At 32.7% G+C, this 13,100-nt stretch overlaps 1 protein-coding gene across 3 annotated transcripts in view; it reads right to left on the minus strand.

Annotated features, from left to right (window-relative positions):
* Nucleotides 1-10,952, minus strand: part of LOC131949406 (uncharacterized) — a 29,594-nt gene extending 18,642 nt beyond the window's left edge. For 2 of the 3 annotated variants that reach the window (XM_059311292.1, XM_059311291.1), the window contains exons 1-5: nucleotides 10,721-10,951; nucleotides 2,700-2,775; nucleotides 2,360-2,488; nucleotides 2,052-2,270; nucleotides 545-662 (exon numbers count right to left, since the gene is read on the minus strand). In XM_059311292.1, the coding sequence (XP_059167275.1) occupies nucleotides 545-662; nucleotides 2,052-2,270; nucleotides 2,360-2,488; nucleotides 2,700-2,733 (500 nt within the window). In that variant the 5' untranslated portion in view covers nucleotides 2,734-2,775; nucleotides 10,721-10,951. Of the gene's footprint in view, nucleotides 1-544; nucleotides 663-2,051; nucleotides 2,271-2,359; nucleotides 2,489-2,699; nucleotides 2,776-10,720 lie in introns of all 3 variants that reach the window. The other variant, XM_059311293.1, reaches the window with a different exon arrangement.
* Nucleotides 10,953-13,100: the final 2,148 nt, after the last annotated feature.

The raw sequence follows: 13,100 nt of genomic DNA on the forward strand, positions 1-13,100 counted from the left end.
AGAATGACCAAATTATACAATCTGTTTTTCTGATTTAAATTTATGAAAATATTTGAATGAAAATATTAGCAGAAATTTCTAACAGAAAACTCACAAATTCTGAAAAATTAAAAAATAGTGTATAAAATCTTGACCTAGATCTAGTATAGGTAGAGCAAGTGTAAGACTCAATTTAAATAGGAATGTGTGGCATTCACATGTCAGCCATTTCTGTAGAGGTCTTTATCCTGGTTTTTTCTGAATTTTTAAAAATTCTTTAAAAATCTGCAGAAGTTGAAAATTAGCAGAAAATTTAACAGAAAATGAAATTAGTCACATCCCTGGATATATAAATACAAACAACAACCATAATGGAAACCAACAGCATTCTACCTGAAATGGATCAATGCTCTTGAGCATTAGGATTTCTGAGCCCCCTCTAAAAAAATCTACCCAATTAATCAACAAATTGAAAGATTTAATAGAATTTGATAGAAAGCTTTAGATTTTAAGAGTTTTCACATGAAAATTATCCAGTCTTAATACTTTTAGAAAATGAGTTTACCTATTGGAAAGAGAATGGCTTTTTTTTTTACTTTTAGTCTGCAGATTTTTGTGTGGAGTGTCTTGTCTGTTTTTTTGTGCCAGGGTCCTCACTTCCACAGAGTTAACAGATCTTGTGTCTGGAAGTACACATCAATGTTTTTTAACATTTATTTAGTTTTTTACATGACATCAAGGAGAGGTGGAGGGCGTTTTTTTTAAATATTTGAATTGATAAAATAAATCTAAAATTATTTTCTATGGCTTATATTCAATACAAAAATCTGAAAATGAGTGCAATTGATAGTTCCCAAACAGCTTTAAGTTTTAAAAAATGTAACTATAATTGTATTATTTGCCATATATTTTTAAAGATTTAAAAAAAAATTTAGGATGATTGCATAGACTTTTCAAGTCTACCAGTGTGAGGAGTAGATGTTCTGTGTTTTCTTTCAGGATCAACCGCTAAATGCACTTAACCTCAGTGGGTGACCATTGCATAACATCCACCACTGAGGCATTGTCACATAAAAGTAGGAGGCCCTGATGTAACTCTGAGATATAGTGTCTGTTTGCAACACAATGCCATCTCCTTCAAGAAAGCCATAGATTTTGACCCACTGCACTTAAATAGTTAGCATTTTTTGGAATTCGGAAACATTGATTTAAAAATCAAAAGTGAACATAAAGAGTAAAAAGATTCCTCTTTAGCCATAACAATCCAATTGGGCAGATGAAGTAGAGTTCATGTTTCTTGACCTCGGCACATGGAGGCATAATGTGGTCAGCACTATACCTTTACTTTCCCTAAAGGGACGTACCACTGGATTCGAACTCGAGAAACTCAGGTTAGCAGTCTCTTCTGCCTGGCCATGCCGTCCCATAAAAAGAGAATGTGCAGCGATAATATTAGTATTAGTAATCTAGACCAGTATCTTACTTCTAAATCATGTATAACCACCCACCTAAAAAAGGAACTTTTTTTTAAAAATGGAGTTTCTCAAACTATGTTTTAGTTTTGAATATATTTATTCGACATGTAATAATAATAGTAATTGTAAAGTTAGTTTTAAAAAATTTGGGTCAAGGAGTTTTGTTATTTTGTTAATCTCAACCAGAGGCGTAGCGAGGAGGGGGGGGGGGGGGGGGGCGGGGGTGCAGACCGCACCGGGTGACACCATTTAGGGGGTGACACCAAGGCAAAAAATAGTAAAACAGAGAAAAACTTTTGCAAATCAAAAGTTTGAGAGGGCGGGGGGGCGGGGGGGGGGGTGCAAATCAAAAACTTGAGGGGGGGGTGCAAATCGAAAGTTTGAGGGGGAACATTTGAAAGTTTGTCCACTGTAACAGTTAAATGTAAGGTGAGTAAGGTGAATGCATGTTTCGAGTATGTTTCAGAAAAAGGCGATATAAATCCAAAATATAGTGTGGGTGACACCCGACCTCGCTACGCCACTGATCTCAACTATATTTATCTTTTATTCTTTTAATAACATTTTAGTCGTTTAAATAATCTGGAACAGACTTACCATTGTTATCAAAGTCAGTTTCAATTTTATTTATCACATATTCAAGAAGGCACTGAAAAATATCCAAGAGATTTGAAATTGCAGTCACATCACCTTGGACGATGTCAGATCCACGAATGTGGCTTAGATTGTCCTTGACTACATCAGTAGAAAGAACATCTATAACAGTTTGACAATTTTTTATATTATCTTCCTTTGTTGTTGGATTACGGATTATACCTGGTTGATTAAAAAAAGTTTAATGTATAAAATAGTATAACAGCAAATTAATATTTTACAATTAGTAAATATAGCAGACATATAATTACCTGGAAGTTTATCACTAAATAAACTTTCATACAGCACAACAAACAGAGAGGCACTAATATCACTGATTTCTTCTATTATTCTTGGAATGTTGAATTCAGCTAGTAAATTGTTTGCTAAGCTCACAACACCTGTAATGTGATTTTATGTTTAAATAATAAACAAACTGCAAAAAGTACAAAAACATTAAGAAGTCTTAATATTTTGAGCCAAAATTTATTTCTTTTATACATCTAAATAGAGTCAATAGAACTAATTTAAGCACATAAGGAAAAAAAATATCTTAACAACATGTACAATCACAAATCACTTTAATTTTAATTTCAAATGCAATTTTCTTACTTGCTGAACTTGGAAGTCCTGAATGTGTATCCATACCTCCTGTCTAAATTATGGGGCTATACGGACCAATAGCTCGCTATGGAAAAAATTTTATTCTCGAATTATACAGGGTAGTTGAGCAATTTTTACTAAATAACTTGAAAACAAGAAGATACTGTTAGAGAATAAATAGTATGTATGATGATTTTATGTCCTTCATATGAACTTTTGTTAAGAAATTCGTTTAAATTTTAAAAACCTAGTAAGCTAGAATTCTGCCTGAAGTTGTGATTTGCATTTTTCTATTGATAAAAGGCAACCTCCTAGTGCCTTACCCCCATTTAGAAGTTTGGGGCCTCAATCACCACCAAGAATTACCAATGCATGACCAAATTCAAAGACTATAATTAAACTGTTATTTTTAGAGTTAGAAATGGTTTAAAATGTAGCTAAACCTAATTTTTGTGGTCGTTAGGATTACTTTATTGCTAAAATTAGGTAATCAATAAAAGAGCTTGACAATTGTGTTCAGTGGCGTAGCCAGGATTGTCTCATGGGGGGTTCAAATTTTTTTCAGCATTATATATATATATATATACACGAGAAAAATGGACCGTTGAGGAAGGATACAACAGGCGCTAGGTTGACAGTGCTGTCTATTTTCTCCAAACTAAAACCAAAACCAAAATCACCACCTTAATTCTATTTAACCCGAAACGAAAAATAACATTGAAACGGATTTTTCCAGAATCGGTACTTTAATAGGATATAAGCTTGATCTCTACGTAGTTACTGCACATTGATACTAATGTTACCGTTATTGAATAAATAAATAAATAAAAGATACCCCAAATAATCTCAATCATGACAAAAGTCGCATTTAGAATCTCTTTTAGGCGACTCTACTTGTCCCCCCTCCCCCCACACACACCTCAAAACACATCTACCCTCCCATTCAACGAAATATATATACTTTTTCCAGTGTCCGCCCCCTCCCAGAAAATTCCACCCCCGACCCCGAAAATTTCAAGTACCCACACCCACTACGGGGAGGAAAAAGTCTGAAAGAAACACTGGTCGCATTTGTAAATCATACAAACTAAAGGAAGAACCTGCCGGAAGAGATGCATGAAAGAAACTGTGCACGCAAAACACTTTTTACATTAGAAAAAGTTCCCCCCTCTGGGGAGGAAAAAGTCTGAAAGAAACACTGATGTTGCGCTTAGCCACTACCTGAATAATTGCATGAAATTAACTCTGCTCGCAAATCACTTGAAAGATTAGACAACATTGGCTTTTTAATTCAATGTTTACTCGAGAATCAATGACGTCATATTACTGTGTGCACTCTCCGGCTGTAGACTAATTTCTACTATATGCTCTAATGTGACGACATGTTTCATTTTCATTTAACTATGCATGTTTTTATTTTGCTTGTGTTTTCTCTAGAGCGTTCTTGTCAGATAGATAGATAGATAGACAGATACATACACAGACAGCAAAACTATTAGTATTTAGATATATATATATATATATATATATATATATATATATATATATATATATATATATATATATATATATATATATATACACGCATATATACATTGATCTGTTTTGACATTTACAATAAACTGTTTTTAGTGGATTATCTTCATTTTTTATTAAGCTTTCTAACTAGCATATTTATTTTAGGTTTATCCGTTTAGCAGACAATGCAAAATGTCTCACAAACTAGGTACCCTATTAGCGGTATCGATACCCCATTTTCATGTTCCTTCGTTTTATAGGAATTTTATACAATTTTTTCTTAAAGAATGTTAATAATTAAACTAGTAAATGAGTAGATTCAAAGATAATAAATTAACCTTTTTAAAATAGTAAAAATAGTATGAGTTGAGCTAATATGTTGCAGCCTGTACTGCATGCTACTAATGATTGAATTAGGCATACAATTTTATACAATTTTTTCTTAAAGAATGTTAATAATTAAACTAGTAAATGAGTAGATTCAAAGATAATAAATTAACCTTTTTAAAATAGTAAAAATTGTATGAGTTGAGCTAACATGTTGCAGCCTGTACTGCATGCTACTAATGATTGAATTAGGCATACGATAACTCAACACAAAGTTGAAATTAAGTTATACATAGAATGATTTAAAACTAAAATTCAGACTTAATTTGAATTTAGTGTGAGTCGGTACATTTTTAATGTTATTTTCACAAATGTTTTTACTTTCTACTTCAGACATTCACAAGCTGTAAAACCCGACTAACAATATAGACCCTGTAGGCCTAAGTATTAGCGATATTGATACTTCCTTTCTCTGCTTTCGTATTCCGTTATATTAGTATTATATTATTAGGCCATTAGGTCTGTTTAAAATGTAAAATAAAGATGTATCTAAGCTGTCTTAAGCATTATAAGCCAAAGGTGGAAATTATTAATTGAACAGTGGTTGATTAAATTCACCAAGTAGACTGTGCGGGATCCAAAATCTTATTAATATAAGAATTATTAGTTAAAAACACAACATCTTACAAGTGTGTTCATTCTATTGTAACAAGCTGAATGTGTACACTGATAGACTTCATTTATTTCATATCCCATTAGTTTATCTTGCTAAAGAATAAAACATACCCTTGTAAACAAAGGCCTATATTTAGTTGCTTATTACCCACTCACACTCAAATAACTATTGTATAGGGTGGAGGAAGACTTTCTGAGTTAAAGACCTTTGAGTCGGGTGCTAATTGAGTTGCTTTTGTTAAGTTAGTGTAATTGATTTTTTCGAATACTACATCTAAAAACAAAGTTGAAAGTATGTAAAGTATGGTTGATAAGTTAGCTATGTAGTCCTGGGGTACCTTTTGCTTTTCTAGGTAGGTCATCCCACGACCAACCTGTCCCTCATGTTTAAAACCAGGTGGTAAGATGTCATATTTAAAACTGGAGGCAAAAGTTGGACAGAAACCCTCGTGTCTAGCTAGCGTCTATCTGCGTAGCTCTGTGAAATGCTCGAATCTTGATGACATTGCTGTTTGTTTCGCGCTAGCTATGTACAGTTATCTAACGAAACCCAAAGATTATCTCTTAACTGACATGCTTCCAATAACTCAAAAACACTCATATATGTTGCACTGTACTGAGCTGTCTCTATGATACCATTTACCTAGGAATTAGGAATGTTTATTTTATTACTTTCTTGTATATACGAAGTATAGAGAAAGTCTTGTAATCATGCAAAAAAAAATAATCAAGTTTTTTTTACAAATCTCGACGTTTTACACCTCACTGATATGGAAAAACATAATTTTGCAATCTTGCCCGTATGTCTGTGTGTGTGTGTGTGTCTGTAAACACGATAACTTGAGTACCGTTACAGCTAGGTTGATGAAATTTCATATATAAGTATTTTATCAAAATCGTAGATCCATATCAACTTTTGAGCGATTTCCGATAACCGGAAGTGGTACTTTTTCTACTATGAATTTTTCAAAAGCCTATAACTTGAGTACTATTTTAGATAGATAAATGAAATTTCACATGTAAGTAAAAGATCTAATTCTCTCACTTCTGTCAAATTTTGAGTAATTTCCGTTGACCGGAAGTAGTAATTTTCACTCTTTCCGATTTCTCAAAAAACGCATGTGAATTTATAAAGTACTAATAATATTCCGCACTATTATACACATCTTTATTCGGCGTTTGCTTGGTGTACAATTATTTTTTCTATGAGATTCTATTCTATTTTAAAAAGTTTAAGTATTCAAAATGGATTAAAAATCATAACTATATCCCGAGTTCCCATCCCCTGTTGTTTTATATAAGAATATTCGAGAAAGTTTAGGGGAGATCACTCCCGGTTTATTTTTGTTTTCATTTTCCATAGGCTTAGTTGTCCCTGCAATTTTTACACTAAAACCGTCATATCTAGAGAACCATTTATCCTATAAACATAAATTTGGTATCATTTTGCAACATTTAGTTCTCTTAATACAACCCTGTCATTATTTTGTCATTTTAATTATTTTAAAAAATTGTGTGCAACTAGCTACCATACAGTAAAACAGACTTTCAAATTTTAGTTAATCCCAATATTATGTTTTTGACAATGTATATGAATTCCACATTAGTTTAGAAAGTAAAAGTATTTATTGTTGCATATTCTAATATGAAAGTCTTGATATGTAATTTAAACAGCTTTTTCTCCTTCTTAACCAGTAATATTTGATGTGCATATGTCGTTGAACATGGGCTAGAAAGCAAAGCACATCAGCAATATCCCAGTCACTGTTGTTGAGTTTGTTGGACTCCAGTTTGTTTTCTGTAGTTTCATTATCAAGTCAACCAAATACACTTGTCTTACTCCAATTTGTCCTATAACTGTTTCTCATTATTTTCTATTGTGCATCATTCTTAAGAGCTTGTTATTACGAACTTTTATCCAACTATGTAATTTATCATATTAGACAAATAGAACATAAAAAACGACTAAATTAATTTTCACCTACTACAAACTACCCTCTTAACTCAGATTTGGAGGATAGGAAAATATGGCAGTAAACATTACTGTTCTTTTAAAATTTTTGTGAAATAAATGTTAGTTTCACAAAATCAGATATTAAAAGAATTAAGGAATCAGGAAAATAAAAGAAGGAATTTAAAAAAAAAACGCATCCCAACCACACTACTCCACATCCAACTCTCATGACACATCAACAACACTCGGAACAAAACGCAACACCAGTACACTCCATTATTCTAACCACACCACTCCACCCCAAATGCAAGCAACTGGAACCAACTTACCCTAGGATCCACACACAATAATTTATCTTACACCAAACAGACCGCTTTATACTATTGCACCTTCACACACATACACAATACAGAGTAGACTAAACTCCACACCAGCATGCTCCATAATGTACATTTTTCACATATCAATACATGCATTTAAAAGTGTGATCTGATGCAAGTTCCATTTTCAAAATTCAATAAAAACTATTTAATAATACAGACAATTGCGATGGCACAGTAAAGTTTATTTAGACCTAAAAAAATATCCATTCCATGATGCAGTTTATTGAATACTCAGATTTGTTTAGATATTCAATAAGCTTTTATAAATACCACTGTTAGGATAATACAGTTAAGTTACAGGTTTTGATCCTATAAAGTAATAAAAACAGGGTATACGATCAAGGTAATTGCCAGAATTCTGTCTATCATTGTGAATAATTACCTACAATAGAATAGTATAGATTTAACCTAAACGCATTAAACACAATTTTTTTTGTGGTTTTCATAATGATTTAGCCACTAAAACATTAAGGCTGATTATTGCAAATATCATAATCTTACTCTGAAATCTAATTTAACCATCGCACTTTAACTATTACAGTACAGCAAAATAGGCAAATATTGGTAAAAGCAAATATGTATTGAGTATTTATCTATAGGATAGCAAAATTTGTTACATTCATCTCTGTACTGACTAATAGAAAATAATAAGCCTTTTTTATTATTTTCCGATTAAATCGGCAAATTTTTAAGTACAAATAACTATGAGCTCTTAATGAAGTGGGGTTTTCAGAATATCAATGATTGAGTTCCTGTGGAGCCAACAAATGTTTGTCTTATGAAAGTGAAACTTCAGGTTATTACTTATGAAATAAGTTGTTACTAATAAATAAATAGAAATGTAGCCTTAAATTAACTTTTTAAAAAATGATTTTTAAGTGCTCTGGATGTGTAAATTCTATAACTATAACACCATAAACTATAACATTGATTCTAAAATTGTTACATTTCTGAATCATTTTGCTTCTAAATATTAAATTTCTGAAACATTTTCATGCTTAGGCCTTAAGAGTTGTTTTTTCTTTTTTCTTTTACATTCGCCTTGATTGCAAAATCTAAAAACATTATTTTTATTTTCTATTCATCTCAACAATGTTTCAATAACTAATTTAATATGATAAACAGTGTTTCAATAACTAATTTAATATGATAGGAAGGATTCTCAATCTCATCAACTTGGTCATAATTAGCGAAGTGACTACGCGTCTCGCAGGTTTGATTTGCCATCTTGTGATTGAAAATGCTTACTTTTTCCTTTTCCAACACATCCGGTGTGGTTGAGTCAACAGTGTGCCAGCTGTAGACAGTAGTTCATAGACCAGGAGCACCGAGTTCGAACCCGGTGTTTGCACGACCGATGCTGGTTTCTTTTTTACATTTTTGTTTTTTTTTCATATTGAAAACATGACATGTTATTCTTTTTTTTTAAATAAAATTTCCAAACATCGTCACTGGTGTGATTGCTTGCTTACGTTTACTATCATGTGAGTAAAACATCCCACCACGGCCCACAGTCGGCGGGGTCACTGTGAGTTCAGCAGGCCTAAAGCATACGTCATAGAATGAACACAAGTTCACGAGATTGTCTATGTCTTCACTTCTCTCTTCCCCCCCCCCCTCCCACTCAAGCAAATTGAAAGTTTTTTAAGTTCACATAGGATTAATAATATAGACTTAGATCTACTATCACGCATGCTAGATAGCTGTAAAAACTATTTACTAAAGGGCAGTTTGATTTAGCTAGATGGCTGCGAGATCTAGGACTATCATCTGACCCACTACTGACACTGTACTGTTTTTTTTTACAAGTACTAGACTAGATTCTTAGGTGTTGAAAATACACTTAAACTAGATCTAGGTCAACATTAAATTGCTAAAACGGGAAAAAAAGTCGGGCAGTCCTGATATCCATTTTTTTGGATCGTGTGCCACCTAGGGTAAAGATTTAGCGCAACGAAGAGGGAACTGCGCAGGTGCCTCCTTAAGCGTAACGTGGAGCGAACCACGCAAATGCGGCCTTTAATTAGGTAATGCTCTAAATCTAAAATTATTATTGACAATATAAAAATATTTGGTAATCTATCGTTTTAGGTATGTAAAATTGGCTAGTAACATGAAAGAAAGGTGACTCATCAATATGGCTTTAATACAAGTAGGCTAGGCCTACTTGAATAATAAACCAAAAGCAATGTCTAGTCCTAAATATATTAATTATATCAACACAATTATCAATATATCTATTCTATAAGCTATAGGCCAGAAATCAACTTTAAAATGCAGTGTGAGTGTGAGTGTTTGAGAGCAAGATTTGCTACTTAGTACTTAGGCCTAGATCTAGAACTATAATTTAACAAAAAAAATACAACTCAAGATGGCTGTTAAAGTAAACAAGCTTGGTTGCATCTGATGAAAACATCGGTAATATTTATTTAATAGGCCTACTGAAAAGTTTTAGTAAAATTGTTTAAAAACAATAATCCTCCTACTAGATCTACTACTGACTGTAACTGTTGTAGTGCCCCAGCAATGTGAAAAGTTCCAAAATTAATTTAAATTAAATGGAATGAGTTAGCCTATTTTTCTTCCACATTAGGCCTTAGGCGCCTTATTACTTCGTAGGGCCTTAGGCCTATTAATTTATTATGATTAGGCCTTCTAGATCTAGCCTCGGTCGATTTTACGAACCTAAAACGATAGATTACCCAATATTCAATATTCGGGAGAATGTTTACACCGGTGTCTGATAATGGAATCTTCTTTAAAAAAGGGGTGTTAGGTTACTGGTACTTAACTAAATAATACACACATGGCTGGCTAATGACCAATGTCAATGCTATTGCTAGTATTAATTAACCAGTGTCCCTAAGGCCTAACCCTAACCCCAACCCTGGTCCAACCATACGTCTAACCCTAATTTCTAACCATAAAATTAGTCGAGATTACAATACTACTAACAACCCAACACCCCTTTTTTAAAGAAGATTCCATTATTGGACACTGGTATCTATAATCATCCCAATATTCATATGTGCACATTTTCTGAGATTCATGACAGGCCCACACATGACTTTACACAGTAGTCTCTCTACATTCTAGATTTCTAGATCTAATAAATGAGTAAAAATATACTAAAAATAAAACTATAAAAAAGTATAAACTAAACAAAAACATACCCGAGTTTTAGCTAAGAAGATCTACAACTCCAAGGCCTATATTATATTAAACAGGATAATAAAACATACGTTGAGATCGATTAACCTTAGGTCTATATATATAGAATCATTATCATTCAGTAGTAGAATCTAGATCTAGATCTAGACCCCTAGATCTATTGTTTTTATATCAACCGACACCTCATTCTTGCTACATGTCCGTATTCTCAGATTAGTGATTGGTTGACATAAATTTTACTGCCCAATGAAAATGGTTGTCAAGAAAAACAAAAACACAGTGTTTCGATCGCGTAAAGTTCAAGGCGCTGTTACCTAAATAAAATGAGCTATAAAATAAAAAAATATTGGCTTATTTCATCTGCCATGTCCGTGAGTAATAAATAAACTCTAAATATTTTAAATAGATCTTATTTAAGAATGCTGTAACTTCTCTGATGAAAACATGTCTTTAAATATTTTTTTTTTAATTTAAAAATCAGCGGGTGTATAAAAAAATGTGCTCGCTTGTTCAGAGTTCAGGTGTGTAGAGCGAATTCACAATAATAGGGGGAGAAGTGGTTTGTTATGGAAACACGTATCACGTAAAGTTGAGTAAAAGTAATATAATGAAGTCATATTGATTTACCTTAACCTCAGGGCCGGCGCTACCTATAAGGCGAACTAGGCGGTCGCCTAGGCCCCCCCCCCCCCTAGGGCGCTAAATGTGTAATCGACATTATAAAAGGGTACCTAATAATTAATAACTGATTATATTAGATAAACTATAGAGGATAATATTCAATGGCGTTGCGATCGATTTCAGTCCGTAATGCCAAGTAGCAGTTACCATTCTTTATTTCGACATAGGCTATATAATTCACTATGTAATTTGGCGCCCCCATGGCATTGGGTCGGCGACTGTCGCGGCCGCCCCACCCTAGCCACGCCTCTGGGGGGGGGGGGGTGGTAATACGTTTCGCCTAGGGTGCTAAATAACTTGGCGCCGGCACTGCTTAACCTATATAGATCTAGTCGCTACAAAATAGCATTAAAAAGTTTGGTCTACAGCATCTTCAATAGAAAAAAAAAATATTTTATGACTGCCTGCAATCTCTGACTCTTTATGAAAAATAGTGGATAACAAAGATTTAAAATCGAGAGACATGCGCGATCATCATTCTTTCAATTAAGAACAATTTATTTTTAGATAGTCTTAGCCAGTGGCGTAGCGAGGTTGGGTGTCACCCGGTGCGGCACTTAATGGTGTCACCCCCCGTACAAAAAATTATATATATATATATATATATATATATATATATATATATATATATATATATATATATATATATATATATATATATACACATTAGGCATACTGCCTTGCTTCGCTTAAGTTTTCAAAAAAACTTTTGAGAAATTCAATAATTAAGTAATTGGTGATTGAGGGCCTATGCTTAAACAGAGTAGTTTTAAGTCATGCTGCCAAAGGTGGAGTATTCGCAAACTTATTACTCGCTAGGTTATTAGAACTGCAAAGGCTTCCTTCAAAGTATAAATCAAATATGATATTAAATTTACTTTCGAAGTTAACTTTTACAATTTTACTACAATACATAATTTAATCTATAACGAAATATTTATTTAAACGAATGCTATATTTGGTGATGTTTGTTTTTTCTTTAAAATAGTAAAAATATTATTTAAAAATTATTACTTAAAAAGTTACCTCCCCTGTACACATACCAAATCCTAATATATAAAAGCCCAATGTGCGCACATCTCTCTCTCTCTCTCTCTCTTTCTCTGTCCGCAAAAAATTTTCGCCGGACATCACGTCAGAATCGGCAGCGATATATGGAGAACTTTTTACGGACTTTTGTTGAAAATAATATGTTAGATGTTTTAAATGTATAACCACAATTTTACTTAAAGAAGAAAAATAAAAATTAAAGGCGTATTCGAATGTAGAGAAACAGTATTATTTATGCAACCGGAAAAGCATTAATACATGTGAAAAAGAACGCATAAAACTGTGACGTCGCTATTGCTTATACATTAACTAATGACGTCATCTGCTGTGTTGAATGAAAAGAAATGAACTATTTCATTCAAATTTGATTTAGATCTACGTACACTATGAAATGTATACAATACAATTTTTCCGGCCTAAACTCATAAAATTTATTTTATGTATTTGGATTCTAGATCTAGAGATTCTAGATCTAGACTAAATCTAAATCTAAATCTACTTTAACTAGATCTAGACGTAGACGCTAAGATCTAGATTTAGACTCTTAACTTCTCTAAAATCAATTCCAAAAATAAATTTCTATATTAGGACTAAACTATTTCAAGACTTATTTATTTTATACAAAATCTTTGTTATGAACTGGCTAATTTG

The sequence above is a fragment of the Physella acuta genome, unplaced genomic scaffold (assembly GCF_028476545.2).
Source record: "Physella acuta isolate Inbredline_101_S28 unplaced genomic scaffold, ASM2847654v3 ptg000694l, whole genome shotgun sequence".
Classification (NCBI taxonomy): domain Eukaryota; kingdom Metazoa; phylum Mollusca; class Gastropoda; family Physidae; genus Physella; species Physella acuta.